At 56.5% G+C, this 18,423-nt stretch overlaps 1 protein-coding gene across 1 annotated transcript in view; it reads right to left on the minus strand.

Annotated features, from left to right (window-relative positions):
- Positions 1 to 1,549: 1,549 nt before the first annotated feature.
- NWD1 (NACHT and WD repeat domain containing 1) overlaps positions 1,550 to 18,423 on the minus strand; it is a 31,504-nt gene continuing 14,630 nt past the window's right edge. Inside the window, exons 6-19 of the mRNA XM_049787679.1 lie at positions 15,272 to 15,475; positions 14,638 to 14,797; positions 14,073 to 14,190; positions 13,599 to 13,757; positions 13,131 to 13,328; positions 12,562 to 12,684; positions 11,168 to 11,376; positions 8,988 to 9,260; positions 8,589 to 8,679; positions 8,025 to 8,179; positions 7,024 to 7,300; positions 4,989 to 5,542; positions 4,226 to 4,331; positions 1,550 to 1,985 (exon numbers count right to left, since the gene is read on the minus strand). Of these exons, the coding sequence (XP_049643636.1) occupies positions 1,693 to 1,985; positions 4,226 to 4,331; positions 4,989 to 5,542; positions 7,024 to 7,300; positions 8,025 to 8,179; positions 8,589 to 8,679; positions 8,988 to 9,260; positions 11,168 to 11,376; positions 12,562 to 12,684; positions 13,131 to 13,328; positions 13,599 to 13,757; positions 14,073 to 14,190; positions 14,638 to 14,797; positions 15,272 to 15,475 (2,920 nt within the window). The 3' untranslated portion in view covers positions 1,550 to 1,692. The remainder of the gene's footprint in view (positions 1,986 to 4,225; positions 4,332 to 4,988; positions 5,543 to 7,023; positions 7,301 to 8,024; positions 8,180 to 8,588; positions 8,680 to 8,987; positions 9,261 to 11,167; positions 11,377 to 12,561; positions 12,685 to 13,130; positions 13,329 to 13,598; positions 13,758 to 14,072; positions 14,191 to 14,637; positions 14,798 to 15,271; positions 15,476 to 18,423) is intronic.

Below are 18,423 nucleotides of genomic sequence, written 5' to 3' on the forward strand. Positions count from 1 at the left end.
AAGAAATTGAAACTAAGAAATGAAACTAAGAAAGGAAGAATGAACAAACTTGGCCCCTGTGCTCTGAAGGCTCCTGCTCCCCGTGCTCCCGGGAAAGGCTGGCAGGGAGCCCGGAAGGGGGCAGGGCCGAGGCCTTTCTATGCTGGCGGAACTTGGGGATGGGAGGGACCGTGGCCGGCGTGGGAGTGGGCAGCCCTGGCCCGCGGCCCAGAAAGGGCCTCCCTTCACCGGCAGGCCAAGATGTTTCTGCTGGAGCCGCTCAGGCAACGAAAGGCTGCTGTTCCCCCCCCCCGTGCCCCCCACAGGGTCCCCCCTGCAGGCTCCCGGGTAGGGCAGTGTCTCTCTCCTCTCAGCCCTCAGCCCCAGGGAGCACACAGCAGCCTGGGGGGGGGGGGATGTGGCCAGCCCTGTCCCCCTCCTGAGCACCCCACAGCTAGCTGACTGGGCTCCTGCAGGTCATTTGTCCCCCATAGCTGCGTTTTCAAGCCACAAGCTTCAGCCCAGCCCTCCTGGGGAGACTGGCTGTGGAGGGGGCTATGCCAGAGCTCCCTCCTGGTCCCTGGGACCCCCACCCAGTGGGCCCCCGTGTTCCTGCCAGTGGAAGGTGCTGTACCTCCCTGGGGGTCACTGAGCTCTCCCTGCTCTTCACTCTTAAGCCACTCATGAAGCTTGCTTCGGGCTGACCAGGCTTTCATCCATCTGTCCCTCTGTCCTTCCAGTGCCTTCTCTGCCCATCCAGGGCTCTGCTCAGCTCTGTCCTTCTACATCGTGTGTGTGTGTGTGTGTGTGTGTGTAAGAGTCCACACCCAGCAGCACTCAGGGGTTCCCCAGTGCTCTGTGTTCAGATATCACTCCTGGCGGTGCTCAGGGGACCCTACAGGATGCTGAGGGCTGAACCCAAACCCAGTCAGCTGTGTTCAAGGCAAACGCCCTCCCCGCTGTGCTCTCCCTCCGGCCACAATTTGGACCAACTTTGACAAACTGGAGGATGTGCACTCGCCGCTGCCTTCTGCGAGGGCGATGCTGTTTTCCTGGCGACATGTGCCCAATCAACTGCACCTCTGGTTCCACGACCTCCCATGGCTTAGAGCCCTGAGCAGCTTCAGGGCCTGTCCTGGGGGGCCCCTGACATTGTTGGGTCGTGGGGATCAGCCTCGGCACTGGGCCCCTCCAGAGAGGCTGGGAATGAGTCACTGGGGAGGGTGACTAGGACCCCCCACCCACCTCAACTATGCTGCTGGGGATGTCCCGGGCCCTGCTGCTGCTGCTGTTGCTAACCCGGACACAGAAGACAATGGCAGTATCTGGGCTCAGAGAAGTGCTTTATTAGTGCAAACAAACGTCTTTCCTAGAGTGGGTTAGCGGCTCTGGCCAGGGCAGCCATGTTCTAGGGGGCAGTGGGAGGGACACACCATACGGTAGGTAGCACTGGACCCGACCACGTGGCAGCCATGGCAGCTGGTTTCTCCAGAGCCCTCCATGGCCCCCTGAGAGCTGTCTGCAGTAACCAAAGCCCAGAGGTCAGGGTTCTAACCATGATGTTTTTTTTCTCTTGGGCTCTGCTATGTCCTGGGAAGTCGTTAAAGAAGGAGCTGGACAGACTGCAGGATGTCCACCCTGGGCAGCTGGGACCCTCTAAGATGACTTTTTTGGGGGAGCTCAGAGGCAGAGAAACTGGCCTCCCGTGGCCCCTCACAGCAGCAGGCAGACCTGGGAGCGACGGTGGCCCTTGGTCTCGGTGTCCTTGGGGCCCTCAGCGTCCTGCGAGCCACCCTCACCAGCCGCCAGCTCCTCCCGCTGCCTCCACTTGACTTTCCACGCGGCCTTCTTGAAGTTCCTGAGCGGGTCCTGCGCCACGCGGGCGGCCGGGCACTGGAAGCGAAGGCGGACCAGGCGGCCGTGTCTGCTGGGCGCGATGAAGCCATTGGACGTGGGCACGATGCGGTTCACCACGGCGTGGACGAACTGCACGGCCAGGAGGGAGCCTGCGAGATGGGGGCTCATGAGGGCGGAGGTGAGGCCAGGGCCCAGTTCAGCAGGGCAGGAAGGAAGGAAGGCGGGGCCGGTTTGCCAACACTAACTGGGCGGTCCAGTGAACTGGTGCTCAGGGCTGACTCTTGGCTCTGTGCTCAGAGCTCTTTTTGCCCTCCCCTTTATGCTACTGCTCCAGCTCCCAGGATTTCACTCTGGACATTGTGCACCTGACTCTGGGCCTGGAGGGTACAAGGGATCAATCTCGTTTCTTTTTTTGGGGGGTTTTCGGATCACACTCGGCAGCGCTCAGGGGTTACTCCTGGCTCTGCTCTCAGAAATTGCCCCTGACAGGCTCGAGGGGGGACCATATGGGATGTAGAGAATCGAACCTGGGTCCATCCTGGGTTAGCTGTACTCAAGGCAAACAAACGCCCTACCGCTGTGCTATCATTCTGGCCCCAAACTCAAGTTTCTTAAGTGCAAGGCAAGCACCCTACGGACTCTACTGCCGCTTCAGCCCCAGGTTCAATTCCTTATGTAAAAATAAACGAGTATGAGACTGGAGCAATAGATAGCACAGTGGACACCCCGTAGGGTCCCCCTAGTCTGCCTGGAGTAATTCCTGCCTGGATGCAGAATCATGTGTAAGCCCTTCTTGGTACCACCAGACATGACCCAAAATTAAATTAAAAAAAAAAAAAGTAATAGGGGCCGGCGCGGTGGCGTTAGAGGTAAGGTGTCTGCCTTGCAAGCGCTAGCCAAGGAAGGACCGCGGTTCGATTCCCCGGCGTCCCATATGGTCCCCCCAAGCCAGGGGCAATTTCTGAGCGCTTAGCCAGGAGTAACCCCTGAGCATCAAACGGGTGTGGCCGAAAAACCAAAAAAGAAAAATAGTAATAATAGGGGCCGGAGCGATAGCACAGAGGCAACACAGGATGGACCCCAGTTTGAATCCTGACATCCCACATGGTCCCCCGATCCTGCCAAGGACGATTTCTGAGTGCAGAGCCAGGAGTAATCCCTGAGCACCTCTGGGTGTGACCCAAAAACAAATAAACAAAAATAGTAATACTAAATGCAGTCGAGATTTATTTTCAAATAAATCTCTATGACTTGCTGTGGATAAATGTTTTATTTTCACGCCTGTTCTCAGATGTTCTATTCCCAATATTGTGTCAAAATTTCTCAGGCAAAGGAGCCAGAGCGGTAGCACAGCAGGGAGGACATTTGCCTTGCAAGCGGCCAACCTGGGATCAATCCCTTACATCCCATAGGGTCCTCCCAGCACCAGGAGTGATAGATACCTGAGCACAGAGCTAGGAGGAGTAACTCCTTAGTGCCGCTGGGTATGACCCCAAAATATATTGATTTATATATAAATATATTTATGTAAATTTAATTTATATATTTTATTTCTATAAATATATGTGTATTTATTTTTATTATTTATATTTATTATTTATTTACATATATTTATGTTGTATGTATTATATTATATATTGTACACGTATGTGTGTTCAGGCAAAAAAAGAACCACCGGTGGAGAAAGTTTGCAGGGCTTTGTCCTGTCCTGCCCTTGGGCTTAGATCGCAATGTAGCGATCCCTAATCGAACCCAGCACAAAGGGTCACTATGTGCTCAGTTAAAGCCGGCACCATTACTGTGTTGTCAAGTTGCAACATTGAATCCTGCAGAGGCCAGCTGTGGGATCCCAGAGCCTGGAGGATGGAGTGTGTCCGGTTAGTCAGCAGAAAACTGGATTCACTCACTCTGCAAGGCCGCCACTGCCCAGTCTCCCTCGGCCCATCCGTGCCAGAGACCTTGGAATCCTCGGCTCTCACCCAAAGAAGCAGCTTCTTCCATTTGCTGGGAACTTGACGCCCCCTTGACATTCCCTCCCCCAAGGGACAGTGCAGGAAAATTGACCCACCCGCTTGGGCTGCAGAAACAGATCATTTTTTTCTGTTTGTTTATTTTGGGGCCACACCTGGCTGCACTCAGAGATTACAACTGGCTCTGTGCTCAGAAATTGCTCTGGCAGGCTCAGGGGACCATATTGGATGCTGGGGATCGAACCCGGGTCTGTCCCAGGTCTGCCACGTGCAAGGCAAATACCTACCACTGTGCTATCTCTCCGGCCCCCAAACAACTCACTTCTGGGGTGGGAGCCCAGAACAGGAGCAGCTCAGCTCCCCTCAACAGCCCATCCTGTCCCCACTCCACCCCCGTGCCCCGTGACTGTGACTCTCACCATCCCGCACGCTCCACACGATGACAGAGCGGTCCTTGAGGCCGGCAAAGACGTACTTGTCGTCCTGGGAGAAGCAGGCACATTGCACGCCCCTGCAGTAGGGGCTCTGTGGGACACACGCGCCATGGCATGTTGGCATCGTGGCATTCTGACCCTGGTCCTGCCACAGCGCCGGCCCCCATCAAGAGGATGAGCAGGGACCGGAGAGATAGCATGGATGTGGGGCGTTTGTCTTGCATGCAGAAGGATGGTGGTTCGAATCCCGGTATCCCATAAGGTCCTCCAAAGCTGCTAGGGGTGATTTCTGACCGTAGAGCCGGGAGCAACCCCTGGGCACTGCCAAGTGTGCCTCCCCAAATAGGGCCAGAGTGATAGCTCAGCAGTAGGGCATTTGCCTTGTACGCAACCAACCCGGAATGAATCCAGGTTTGATCCCTGGCGTCCTTTATGGTTCCCCAAGCCTCCAGGAGCATTTTCTGAATGCAGAGCTAGGAGGAATCCCTGAACACCGCCGGGTGTGGTCCAAAAACCAATAAATAAATAAATAAATAAACAAATAAACCAAAAGCTGGAGCGATAGTACAGTAGGGAGGGCATTTGCCTTGCATGCAGCGAACCCCAGCATCCCAAAGGGTCTAGGCCCACCCCAAGAGCACCACAGAGCATAGCCATCCCCCACCAAAAAGTATAAACCCGACCAAAGCCAAAGCCAAAGGGCGCCTTCCCACAAAGCTGCGATCCAGGGTGTCCCGGGGCCACGCACCGAGTAGCCGAGCTCCAGGGCACACACGCAGGCCTGCAGGTCCCACAGGAACAGCCGCGACTCCTCGGACCCGCTGACCGCCAGCTGCTCGCCGTGGCTGAGCTCCAGGCAGGTGGCCCGGCCGCCCCCGAGCGTGTCCAGCGCGGCCACCCGGGCGCTGGCACACTCGTAGAGGTAGAGGCCGCCGTCGCCCAGGCCGTAGAGCACGCGGCTGTCGGCCAGCACCGCGGCTCGCACCAGCGGCTCGGGCAGCTGCGTGTAGAAGGTGTAGACGGGGCCGTCGATGACGGCGAACGGCTCGCCCGGGCTCACGTCCAGCACCAGCACCGTGTGGTCGTAGGCGATGGCCAGGCGCCTCTCGTCCCTGCTCAGGGCCACGCAGCGCACCGCACGCCGGGCCTCGGGCGGCGGGATGCACAGCACGTCGTGGCGGGACAGCAGCGGGAAGACCAGCACCACGCCCGACACCAGCCCCGCCAGCAGCAGCTTCGTCCGCTCCGCCACCTCCAGGCAGGACACCTCGCTGGACGTGTCCACAGCGTCTTGCTCTGCGCCTGGATGGACAGACGGACGGGCGAGCACGGGGCAGGGTTGGGTGGAAGTTGGGGCCACACGGGATGAAGGGCGGTGAAGGGCCTTGTCTTGTCTCAGACCCCAGGAAGGGTTTTCATTTTCGTTCCTCCCCCCTCCTTCCCTCCCTTCTTTTCTTTTCTTTCTTTCTTTCTTTCTTTCTTTCTTTCTTTCTTTCTTTCTTTCTTTCTTTCTTTCTTTCTTTCTTTCTTTCTTTCTTTCTTTCTTTCTTTCTTTCTTTCTTTCTTTCTTTCTTTCTTTCTTTCTTTCTTTCCTTCCTTCCTTCCTTTCTCTCTCTCTCTCTTTCTTTCTTTTTTGGGTTTTTTTGTTTTGTTTTGTTTTTTGGGCCACACCAGCGGTGCTCAGGGGTTACTCCTGGCTGTCTGCTCAGAAATAGCTCCTGGTAGGCACAGGGGGCCATATGGGACACCGGGACTTGAACCAACCACCTTTGGTCCTGGATCGGCTGCTTGCAAGGCAAACGCTGCTGTGCTATCTCTCTGGGCCCTCTTCCTTCCTTCCTTCCTTCCTTCCTTCCTTCCTTCCTTCCTTCCTTCCTTCCTTCCTTCCTTCCTTCCTTCCTTCCTTCCTTCCTTCCTTCCTTCCTTCCTTCCTTCCTTCCTTCCTTCTTTCTTTCTTTCTTTCTTTCTTTCTTTCTTTCTTTCTTTCTTTCTTTCTTTCTTTCTTTCTTTCTTTCTTTCCTTCCTTCCTTCCTTTCTTTCTCTCTCTCTCTCTTTCTTTCTTTTTTGGGTTTTTTTGTTTTGTTTTGTTTTTTGGGCCACACCAGCGGTGCTCAGGGGTTACTCCTGGCTGTCTGCTCAGAAATAGCTCCTGGTAGGCACAGGGGGCCATATGGGACACCGGGACTTGAACCAACCACCTTTGGTCCTGGATCGGCTGCTTGCAAGGCAAACGCTGCTGTGCTATCTCTCTGGGCCCTCTTTCTTCCTTCCTTCCTTCCTTCCTTCCTTCCTTCCTTCCTTCCTTCCTTCCTTCCTTCCTTCCTTCCTTCCTTCCTTCTTTCTTTCTTTCTTTCTTTCTTTCTTTCTTTCTTTCTTTCTTTCTTTCTTTCTTTCTTTCTTATTGGACCACACTTGGTGGCTATGCTCAGGGCTGACTCCTAGTTCTGTGCTCAAGAATCACTCCTGGCTCTGTGCTCAGAGATTATTCCTCGCTCTATGCTCAGGTGTTACCCCTGGCTCTGTGCTCTGGGCTCACTCCTGGCTCTATGCTCAGGTGTTACTCCTGGGACACTCCTGGGTCTCTACTCAGAGATTACTCCTGGCTCTGGGCTCACTCCTGGCAGGCTTGGAGGACCCTATAGGACACTGGGTACCAAACCCCGGCGTTCTGCATGTAAGACAAACACCCACCCTGCTGTGCGATGGCCACAAAGGAATTTTTTTCAGGGGCCACAGGGGGTCTCAGGGGAGCAGTTTACCACCAGCCCCCAAGGCTCACAGACCTTCAGCCACGTCCCAGATGGTGACTTTGTTCCTGTCCCCGACTTTGGGGAAATAGACAAAGGCTCCGTTGTGGGACACAGCCGTGAGCCCCGTCCTGTCCGGGAAGGGTGCACAAGGCCCGGGCAGTGGTGTGCAGCTGAGGTCCCAGACCTTCACGGTGGATGACTGATGCGAGGCCGCAGCCACCAGAGTCCCGCCTATGGCCAGCAGGCTCACGGCCGCCCCGACACCCTCCAGCACGGCCAGCAGCGCCCCCTGCTCCGACAGGCTCCACACCTGAGTGGGGAGATGGGGTGAGAAGGAAGGGGGGGTGTCTTCAACTCCAAGAGTTCCCAAGAGCCTCACAGGATGGCCCCAGTTGGGGTGGACAAAAGTCAGAAGCAACTGGGGCTGGAGCTATAGCACAGTGGTAGGGCATATGCTTCGCACGCAGCCCACCCGGGATGGACCTGGGTTCGATTCCCATCTAGTCCCCTGGATGCCAAGAGTGATTTCTGAACACAGAGCCATGAGTAACCGCTGAGCACTGCCAGGTGTGACCCAATCCCCCCCAAAAAAGTCAGAAGCAGGGTCCGGAGTGAGAGCACAACAGTAGGGCGTTTGCCTTGCCTGCGGCCAACCCAGGACAGTCCCCAGTTTGATCCCAGCATCCCAAGCCAGGAGTGATTTCTGAGCGCATAGCTAGGAGTAACCCCTGAGCATCACCGAGTGTGGCCCACCCAAAAAATGTCAGAAGCAAACGGACTTGGGTATCTGTGCTTCATCTGCAAAGGAGCCCCCCAAAAAAGGGCAGGATGAGGCCAGGCTCCCCAGACCATCATGTGAGCAAGAGACCAGACTTGGGGGGTGACTCTGAGCCAAACATCCAGGCTGCTCCCCCACTAACCCCATGGTCGTGCCCCATCCTCCATCTAGAACTTTCCTGGGAATCCCCCTTCAGCTCTCAGGCACCTTGGGATATGGCCTTTGTGGGCAGTGGAGGCCCTGGGGTGCCCCTCACCTGAATGAGCCCATCTTGGGACCCCGTGACCAGCAGGTTGTTCTGGGGCCCGAAGGCGGCAGCCCCCACTGTGTCTTCGTGGCTCAGGTCCGTGGCCATGAAGTGGCGGAAGCCCTGGGAGTCAGCCAAGAAGACGCGCACGGACCTGCCAAAGGCTGCAATCGGGCGGAGGGAGATGGTCTGCATTGTCAGGGGTGCCGGGACTGCTCTCGGAGCAGTGCTCAGGACTCAGTGCTTGGGGACAGCTCCCAGCTCAGTGCTGAGTGCCCAAGAACTGCTCATGGCTCAACCTCAGGGGCTGCGCCTGCATCAGAGCTCAGGGACTACTCTTGGCTCAGTGCTCAAAGACTGCTCTTGGCTTAGTATTCAGCACTGGGGGACTACTCCTGAATTAGTGCTCAGGGATTGTTCATGAATTGCTTCAGGATCAGATGCTTCCCCATGACCCTAACCCCACTGAGTGTGTGTCAGGACCACGGGGGACCCCCACATTCCTCTTTTATTCAGTGGCTCCCCGCTCACAGCCCACCCCAGAATGCCCCACCCAGGGGTGCTGCTGGGCACCTGCCCCGAGGAGGGAGTTGTCTTCAGAGACCACCAGGAATGTCGCCGCTTCCGGAAGCTTCTCCAGCAGCTTGTCCTGGTCAGGGGAGACCTGGAAGAAAGGAGGGGCCGGCTTGGCTCTGCCCAAACACCCCCCATCATGGCTCCCTAGGGTGCAAGACTTTCCCCACTTTTGCCGCCCCCAACAGGGACCTTCTAACTCCTGCCCCCACTACCGTGGGAAAGATAGGGCCACCCAGGGGCCCCTCTGCCCTACCCCAAGGTGCAGGGCCTGTTTCACCCAAGGGGAAAGTTTGGAGCCAGGTCCTGGAGAAAAGCCCACTTGGTGCCTCGAGTTGGCACCCATAAAAAGATGTCACCCCTCGCCCATCGCAACTGCATGCCAAGCCCAAAACTCACCAGGCTGAGGGTGCCCTGGCTGAGCCCCACAGCCAATACGCCCCTTCCGGGCAGTGCCACCGCGCATGTGGGCTCTTCGTCTGTGACACTGGACAGTGGCCGTGAGCCCTGCCGCCCTCCCGAGGCCGAGTCCCACAAACTGACTAGGCGGCCCGCAGACACAGCCAGCAGTGTGGACCTGGCAGGCAGGAGGGCTGCGCACACCCAGGGGTCCCTGGCATCCCCTGTGATCCGGAACAGCAGCTCAGCCGATGCCAGGTTCCAGGCACTGACCTGAGGGAGGAAGAGGTGGCTGGGTGGGGGAGCCCTGGGCTGGACCCCACTTTTGACAAGAGGGTCAAGAAGGGGGCTAAGGAACGAGTGTGGACACTGTCGCTGGCTGAGCTTCTGGGGCGCAGATGCCGAGGGCACTGTCCCTGTGCCACTGCCTACAACTGCCCCAGATACTACCCCAGAAACCAAGGCCAGTGGAAGTGCAGACTCAGGTGGGGGCTTGACTCAGAGAAGGGGTGCCCCTGTGTGAGGCCCGGCAATCCCTCCCTGAACCCCACCTTTGACAGGGTTATCGAGGGTCTCTCAAGCAACAATCAGGGTGGCAGGCCACTCCCCACAATTCTGGACCTGCATGGGGCTGGAGTGATAGCACAGTGGGAAGGGCCTTTGCCTTGCATGCGACTTCAATCCCTGAATCCCATAGGGTCCCCAGGCCTAGCAGGAGTGATTCCTGAGCACAGAGACAGGAGTAGCCCCTGAACGCTGGTGGTGTGGTGCAAAAAATAAACAAGTAAAAGTATTTGGGTTTTTGGGTTTATTTTGGTTTTTGGGTCACACCCGGCGGCACTCAGGGGCGACTCAGAGGTCCTGGGTTGGCCACATGCAAGACCAATGCCCTACTGCTGTATTATCCCTCCAGCCCAAGTGAAAGTATTTGTCTGTCAGGCAGGGATCTTGATGCTTAGGCCATGGGGGTGTGGGGATCTGGGGACCCAGTAGCAGCGCTGGCACCATGTGGTGGCAGGGGCCAAACTTGGGACTCACATGTGCCAGGTTGTGCAAAGCATATGAGTTGCTTCCCTCCCCTGATTTTTTTTTTTTTTTTTTGGCTTTTGGGCCACACCCAGTAACGCTCAGGGGTTACTCCTGGCTATGCGCTCAGAAGTTGCTCCTGGCTTGGGGGGCCATATGGGACACCGGGGGATCGAACCGCGGTCCGTCCAAAGCTAGCGCAGGCAAGGCAGGCACCTTACCTTTAGCGCCACCGCCCGGCCCCATCCCTCCCCTGATTTTGAGAGTTTCTTTTTGTTGTTGTTTTTTTTGTTTTGGGGCCACACCTGGTGACGCTCAGGGGTTACTCCTGGCTATGCTCTTAGAAATTGCCCCCCCCCCTAGGCCCGGAGAGATAGCACAGCGGCGTTTGCCTTGCAAGCAGCCGATCCAGGACCAAAGGTGGTTGGTTCGAATCCCGGTGTCCCATAGGGTCCCCCGTGCCTGCCAGGAGCTATTTCTGAGCAGACAGCCAGGAGTAACCCCTGAGCACCGCCGGGTGTGGCCCAAAAACCAAAAAAAAAAAAAAAAAAGAAAAAGAAAAAGAAATTGCCCCTGGCTTGGGGGACCATATAGGCTAGTGCTAGGGTAGTGCGGGCAATGCAGATGCCTTACCACTTATGCCACTGCTCCAGCCCCTGAGGGTTTTTTGTTTTTATGTTTTTTTTTTTTGTTTTTTTTTTTTTGGTTTTTGGGTCACACCCGGCAACACTCAGGGGTTACTCCTGGCTCTACACTCAGAAATCACCCCTGGCAGGCTCAGGGGACCATATAGGATGCCAGTATTCGAATCACCTACCTTCTGCATGAAAGACAAATGCCTTACCTCCATGCTATCTCTCTGGCCCCCATCCCTGAGCGATTTTTAAAATTTGTTTTCTTTTGTTTGTTATAATTTTTGGGCCACTTCCATTGATGCTCAGGGGTTACTCCTGGCTCTGTGCTCAGGTGCTCGGGGAACCCTCTGGGATGAAGGGGATCAAACATGGATTGGCCGCATGCAAGGCAAATGCCTGCCCTGCTGTGCTCTTGTCTGCCCCCTGATATTTTAGCTTTTAAATCCCCATGTGCCTCTCAGAAGGCCAGTCCCTCCCGTGCCCAGGACCCTCTTTCCCCTGCCAACGACCCGGCCCTACCGTGCAGCCAGACACAGAGTACAGCACTCGCCGGGGTTCGTCCACATGCAGGCTGCAAGCCTGAGGCTCGGCCGCATCCTGGGAGCCACCATCCTGCAGAGTGAATCTCTCCTGCCCCGACAGCAGATCCCAGAGGCGCAGTGTGTGGTCTCGGGATGCGGAGATGGCGAGGCTGCCCCCGGCCAACACTCTCAATGCCTTCACCTGACCTGGGGCGAGGGGCAAGAGGTAGCTCTGCATCCTTTACGGCTCTACCTGCTGGCCCGGAACCCTGCCCAGTACCCAGCCCAGAACCCTGTACAGAATCTGGCCCAGAACCCAGCCAGAAATTTAGCCTAGAATCTGACACAGAACCCAGCCTAGACCCATCCCAGTACCTGGCTAGGAATCCATCCCAGAATATTGACCAGAAACCAGCCTAGAACCTGGCCCAGGACCCAGAACAGAACTCATCTCAAAACCCGGCACAGAACCCATCCCAGAACCCATTCTAGAACTCACCCCAGAATCCATTCCAAAACCCGGCACAGAACCTAGACTAGATCCCATCCCAGAACCCTACACAGAATCCTGCGCAGAACCCAGCTGAGAACCCGGAGCAGGAACCCATCCCAGAAACCATCTCAAATCCCGGCACAGAACACGGAACAGAACTCATCCCAGAACCAGAACTCTGCCTACAACCCAGCCCAGAACCCAGTCCAGAACTTGGCACAGAACCCTGCCTAGAATCTGGCCCAGAACCCAGCCCAGAAGACCTGGCCCAGCTCTGGACACTGAAAGCTTCACGTGGCCCATTTCCTGTGGACAGGAATGAGCTTTGTGGAGGAGGAAGATAAACCTTCTGGGTGTGTTTAAGCCAGGGCTCTCAAACTCAATTTACCTGGGGGGGCCGCAGGAGGCAAAGTCGGGGTGAGGCAGGGCTGCATAAGATATTTCGCTTACCGAATATTCGCAATAACAAATCGCATTAGTAAGAAAAAATCGCAAAAAATTGCATTAAACATTTGCATACCCTGAACGGAACTGCTCAGGGTATGTGAATGTTTAATGTGATTTTTTTCTTACCTATGCAATTTTTATTGCGATTATTCGGTAAGTGAATAATCCCAAATACTGCGATATTTGAAGGCCTGCGGTGGGCCACAAAATGTTGTACGGAGGGCTGCGAGTTTGAGACCCTTGGTTTAAGCACTAAGGGACAGGGCAGCCTCCGTGTTTGGGAGGAGCACATACATGCTCAGAGGTTACTCCTGAATCTGTGCTTGGGCTCACTCTGGCAGGCTCGGGGGACCCTCTGGGATGTTGGGGTTCCAACCAGGTTGGCTGGGTGCAAGGCCAGCGCCTTCCCCCCTGCCATCCTGAGCCTGCAGACCCGGTCCTGGCTCTCTCACCTGTGTGTCCAGTCAGGATGTGGACCGTCTGCCAGTCCTCGGTGTCCCACACGGCTATAGTGCCATCCTGGGTGCCCAGCACCAGCCGCCGCTGCTCCAGGCTCCACGCCGCAGCAATGATGCCTGTGAACACACACCAAGTGTTGACTGTGGGCCCCACTGGGGAAACCGAGGCACAGGGTCCCTTCTGCTCCCCCTCGTCCCAGCTCAGCTGCCTTTGGGTTTGTTCTCTTTTTTGTTATGTTTCATTTTGTTTTGTTTCTGGTTTTTGGGGTCACACCCAGCAGCACTCAGAGGTTCCTCCTGGCTCTACGCTCAGAAATCGCTCCTGGCAGGCTCGGGGGACCATATAGGATGTCGGGATTCGAACCACTGTCCTTCAGAGTCTAAGACCCTACTGCTGTACCATCTCTCCATCCCCTTTTGTCTTGTTTTTTGAGCCACACCTGGTGGCAATCAGGGATCACTCCTGGCAGTGCTCTGGGGACCCAATGTGATGCTGCGGGCTGAATCAGGGTTGGCCACACCCTTCCTGCTGTGCTATCGCTCCAGCAGCCGCTGGGACTCACCTTTGTGACAGCCCGTGAGGGTGGCCTGGAGGGGATCCCCGGGGGGCTGGAGGAAGCCAGCGAGAGGCACCAGGGTGGGGTCTGTGCAGTGGCGGAACCAGCTCTGTGCTTCCTGGCACAGTGGCCCCACGAGGGCCGGGTGACTGGGCGCAAAGTACAGCAGCCGGGCCAGGAGCTCCGTGTACAGGAGAGTTTTGTCTGTAACACAGGAGGCCGTGAGAGGGTCCTGGGGTGGCCCCTGAAGTCCCCAGCCTGGAGTCCCCCCTCCCACCAATTCTGGCACAGCCACATGGCGCCATCTGCTGTTCATTTTCAGCCCTGCACCAAGCCATGGACACACTGGCCACCACTGGCCTCACGGGGACTTCGGGCCCTCTGGTTTGACCTTAAACGCTCCTCCCTAACTTTGGGGTACGGCTCCGTCCAGGGAAGACACTCCCAGGGCGCCCCCCCACCAGTCAGGCTCACCTAGGCCCCGGAGCTCGGCAGCTGGGCGGCACATCTGGAGGGCACCGTGGATCAGGTCTACCTCCGGGCAGTCCAGGCTGGATGCGCACAGGGCAAAGTCATCCAGCAACGCCTCCAGACCCCCCGATATGCCACGGCAGCAGATCCAGCTCATGCTGCCTGCAGGAGAGGCAGGGGACAGGCAGTGGATGACTCAGGCTGGGGTCCTGCACCACAGATTCAGGCTGGAAAGCAGCACTGGGGCCTGGGGCTGGGGAAGTCACCTCTGAGAATCAGACAAGCTGCAACTTAGCATGCAGGGGGAAGGTGTTTCTGTGCCCCTTACCCGTGATGGTGGGGTGTAGCGAATGAAATGACAACAATAGGGGAAGCATGCGAGGGAGATGGGTGGGAGAGCAGATGATGGACAGATGGACAGACAGACATCGCCTGTCCCTGCATGTGGGCGAGTGGCCCGGCTGGGCGTTGCCTCACCCAGAACCTCCTGCTTCAGTTCCTGGACACGGCCAGCGCCGAGCAGATGCAGCGGCAGTTCCTGTAGCTTACGCATGTTGGGCACCGAGTCTGAGAACCACAGTGGCTGCTCGGCCACCTGCGGGAACAGGCATGCGGAAGAGGACATGGACTCGTGCCTCCTCCGGCTTCCATGCACGCGTGTGCGAGCAGTCTACCCACATGAGCACATACGTGTACACAGGACACACTGTCCCCACACTCATGCCTGGAGCACAGACTCCAGAGAAGGTGGTTGCTGAGGTACCATCCTTCTGGGAAGATCGAGCAGCGTCCAGTCCTTAGGCACCAGCAGAGCAGGGAAAGGCGCTGGTGTAGGGGAAGTGAGGTCAGGAAGCGAGTTCCCAGGGGCAGGTGGAGGCACAATGGGGCAGTGCGCAGACACAGAGAGGGCCTGAAGCAGCCTAGAGCTCCAAGCAGCACAGGGTGAAGGGGCCCTTTCCCCGGGGGTTGGTGCCCAACTCTCTGCAGCCGATCTCAGATCAGCGGCTGCTCTGATCTTCCCAGAGGCAGCAGCCCCGCTCACCTTGCGGTCCAGGTTAAGCGGCTTCCCCAGCAGTGGCAGCGTGATGAGCTTCTTGGTGCCCTGGCTCCAGGTCCCCGAGAAGAAGTCCGCCAGCACCCCGTGCCTCTTGGCCCGCTCAGGCCCCGACAGGTAGCGTGCTTGGACCACCTCAGCCAGCTGCCTGCAGATGGGATGTGCTGGAACCCGCCATCCAGAGGGTCTGCCCTGCTGGCCTGGGGTCAACTGAGCTGCACCCACCGGCTCTCACTCCTGCCTGGATAGTTTCCTCTTGGATTTTTCGGATTTGGGGCCACACTAACCTGTGCTCAGGCCTCTCCACTCTTCTCTTTTATTTTCTTTCTCTTCTTTTCCTTTTTTTTTTTTTTTTTTTGGGTCACACCCAGCAGTGATCAGGGATTACACCTGGCTCTGCACTCAGAAATCCCCCCTGGCAGGCTTGGGGGAGCACATGGGATGCCAGGAATCAAACTAGGGTCTGTCCTGTGTTGGCCGCGTGCAAGGTAAATGCCCTCTCCGCTGTGCAAGGTAAATGCCCTCTCCGCTGTGCTATCTCTCCAGCCCCATGAACCCTCCTCCTTAAACAGATTGGCTGTGACCATTCCAACCCCCTACCCTGTGGCCAAGTGGGTCTTACCTCTGGGCGATGCCCAGCAGCATGAAACCGTCCACAGGCCGCCTCGCCAGGCAGTGGCCCAGGTCCCGGCGCAGACGCACCCACAGCAGCGGCGGGAAGCGCAGCAGCTCCCGGCTGGGCGGCGTCCAGTCCCGGTACACAGCCTGCAGGACCTCATCGTCCAGGGACAGGACATCCTTCAGCTCTGGCTCTGACAGCCCGTGCCTGCCAGGGGGAAACGGCAGCAGGCCTGGCACACCCAGGAGGGCCCTCACCCCACACCCAGGACCCTGCCCTGACCCCTACACACACCCAGGACCCATCCTGACCCCCCACATTCAGGACCCCCCTGACCTCCCTAGTAACACCCAGGACCCTGCCCTGGTCCCACACACACCCAGGACACACACCCAGGACCCATCCTGAGCCCCCCTGACCTGCCCACAAACACCCAAGACCCCACCCTAACGCCAACACAAACCCAGGAAACCTGCTCTGAAACCCAAACACATACTCAGGACCTGCCCTGACCCCAAACCCATTCTTTGCAGTTTAGGAAATTCAAGAACCACGGGAAAGGGCGCGGGTAAGACTGCTGCTTCAGTTTCCTCAAGTGCCCAAGTACCGAGACTAACAGGAACTGGGTCCTGGACGAATTGAGCCTTTGGGCTTGGGGGCTTCTCTGAGCTCAGCCCTGTGGACCTGACTCGGACAGTCTGGCCCCGCCCCTGTGATCCTACCATACCCTGTGATTGGCCCTGCTCGTGGTCTGGCTCCGCCCCTGGGATATCACCACGCCCCTAGGTTAACCCCGCCCACGGGCCTGGCCCCATCCTATGGTCTTCCCACAGCTAGAATTTAACCCCATCCATGACCAGGCCCCGCCCCTGACCTGGTCCCGCCCCTACACTCTAACTTTGCCCTGTTTGGCCCTGCCATGGCCTGACCACGCCCATGATCTTGCCCCGCCCCTATACGACCACGCCCCTTTCGCTCCGCCCAAAGCCTCTGCCCACACCTCCAGTGTTTCAACATCTCCTGTTGGTTCCGCCCCCGTGGTATTGCCACGCCCCACGCTTGGGTCTGCCCACGTCTGGTCTGGCCCTTAAGAAATGGCCATGACCATATGCTTGGCCCTGCCCCTGACTGGGCTTAGACACTTTATGATTTTGGTGTTTTTGTTTTTTTTTTTTTTTGGTTTTTGGGTCACACCCAGCAGTGCTCAGGGGTTACTCCTGGCTCCACGCTCAGAAATCACTCCTGGCAGGCCCTGAGGGACCATATGGGACAACGGGATTAGAACCAATGACCTTCTGCATGAAAGGCCTTACCTCCATGCTATCTCTCAGCCCCGTCACTTTATAATTTTAATATTCTTTTTTCTTTTAAAAAAATTTGAATTCAGGGCCCGGAGAGATAGCACAGCGGAGAGATAGCACAGCGGCGTTTGCCTTGCAAACAGCCGATCCAGGACCAAAGGTGGTTGGTTCGAACCTCGGTGTCCCATGTGGTCCCCCCCCCCCCCCGTGCCTGCCAGGAGCTATTTCTGAGCAGAATAACCCCTGAGCATCGCCGGGTGTGGCCCAAAAACCAAAAAAAAAAAATTGAATTCAGAGGCCAGAGCGATGGTTTAGGGTGTAAGGCGTCTGCCTTGCACATGCTAACATAGGTAAGACCGTGGTTCGATCCCCTGACATCCCATATGGTCTCCCAAGCCAGGAGCAATTTCTGAGCGCACAGCCAGGAGTAACCCCTGACCGTCAAACGGTGTGGCCCCAAAACAAACAAACAAAAAATATTTTTTTTTTTCGGTTTTTGGGCCACACTTGGTGGTGCTCAGGGGTTTCTCCTGGCTGTCTGCTCAGAAATAGCTCCTGGCAGGTACGGGGGACCATATGGGACACCGGGATTCAAACCAACCACCTTTGGTCCTGGATCAGCTGCTTGCAAGGCAAACGCCCCTGTGCTATCTCTCCAGGCCCAAACAAAATTTTTAAATTCAGGGGCCGGAGCAGTGGAGCAAGCTGTAGGGCGTTTGCCTTGCATGTGCTAACCTAGGCTAGACCCATATAGTCCCCCAAGCCAGGAGTTATTTCTGAGTGCATGGCCAGGAGGAACCCCCTGAGCATCACCAGGTGTGGCCCCAAAACAAAACAAAACTAATTTTTTTTTTTTGGTTTTTCGGGCCACACTCGTTTGATGCTCAGGGGTTACTCCTGGCTAAGCGCTCAGAAATCTCCCCTGGCTTGGGGGGACCATATGGGATGCTTGGGGATCCAATGAACCACTGTCCTTTCCTTGGCTAGCGCTTGCAAGGCAAACACCTTACCTCTAACGCCACCTCGCCGGCCCCTTTTCTTTTATTTATTTTTTTGTTTTGTTTTGTTTTTGGGCCACACCGGGCAGTGCTCAGGGGTTACTCCTGGCTGTCTGCTCAGAAATAGCTCCTGGCAGGCACGGGGGACCATATGGGACACCGGGGTTTGAACCAAACACCTTTGGTCCTGGATTGGCTGCTTGCAAGGCAAACACCACTGTGCTATCTCTCCGGGCCCTTCTTTTGTTTTTGTTTTTGTTTTTGGGCCACACCCGGCAGTGCTCAGGGGTTACTCCTGGCTCTGTGCTCAGAAAATCGCCCCTGGCAGGCACAGGGGTACCATATGGGATGCCGGGATTCGAACCACCGTCCTTCTGCATGAAAGGCAAATGCCTTACCTCCATGCTATCTCTCCGGCCCCAAAACCAATTTTTGAACGTAGGCTTTACATTTTTTCATTTTGTTTTGTTTCTGGGTCACACCCAGCGGTTTTTAGGGATTCCTCCTGGCTCTGCGCTCAGAAATTGTTCCTGGCAGGCTCGGGGGACCACATGAGATGCCAGGAATCAAACCTGTTTTGGCTGCATGCAAGGCAAACTCCCCCCACTGTGCTATCTGGCCCAATTTTAACATTCTTATTGTCCTTGATCTAATATTTTGGGGATTTGGAGATGTGTGTGGGCCACAGCAGGTGGTTCTCAGGGGTCCTGGCGTGCTTGATTGGGACCATATGGGATGTGAAAGACTGAGCCCTGGTCAGGCAAGCTCCCTTCCTGCCATGTTTTCGCTCTGAGTGTTGTTGGGGTTTGGATCTCTCTGACAAGTGGCTCGTCCAAAAATAAACACCGCTGGCCCC

Source organism: Suncus etruscus, chromosome 15 (assembly GCF_024139225.1).
Source record: "Suncus etruscus isolate mSunEtr1 chromosome 15, mSunEtr1.pri.cur, whole genome shotgun sequence".
Taxonomy (NCBI): Eukaryota; Metazoa; Chordata; class Mammalia; order Eulipotyphla; family Soricidae; genus Suncus; species Suncus etruscus.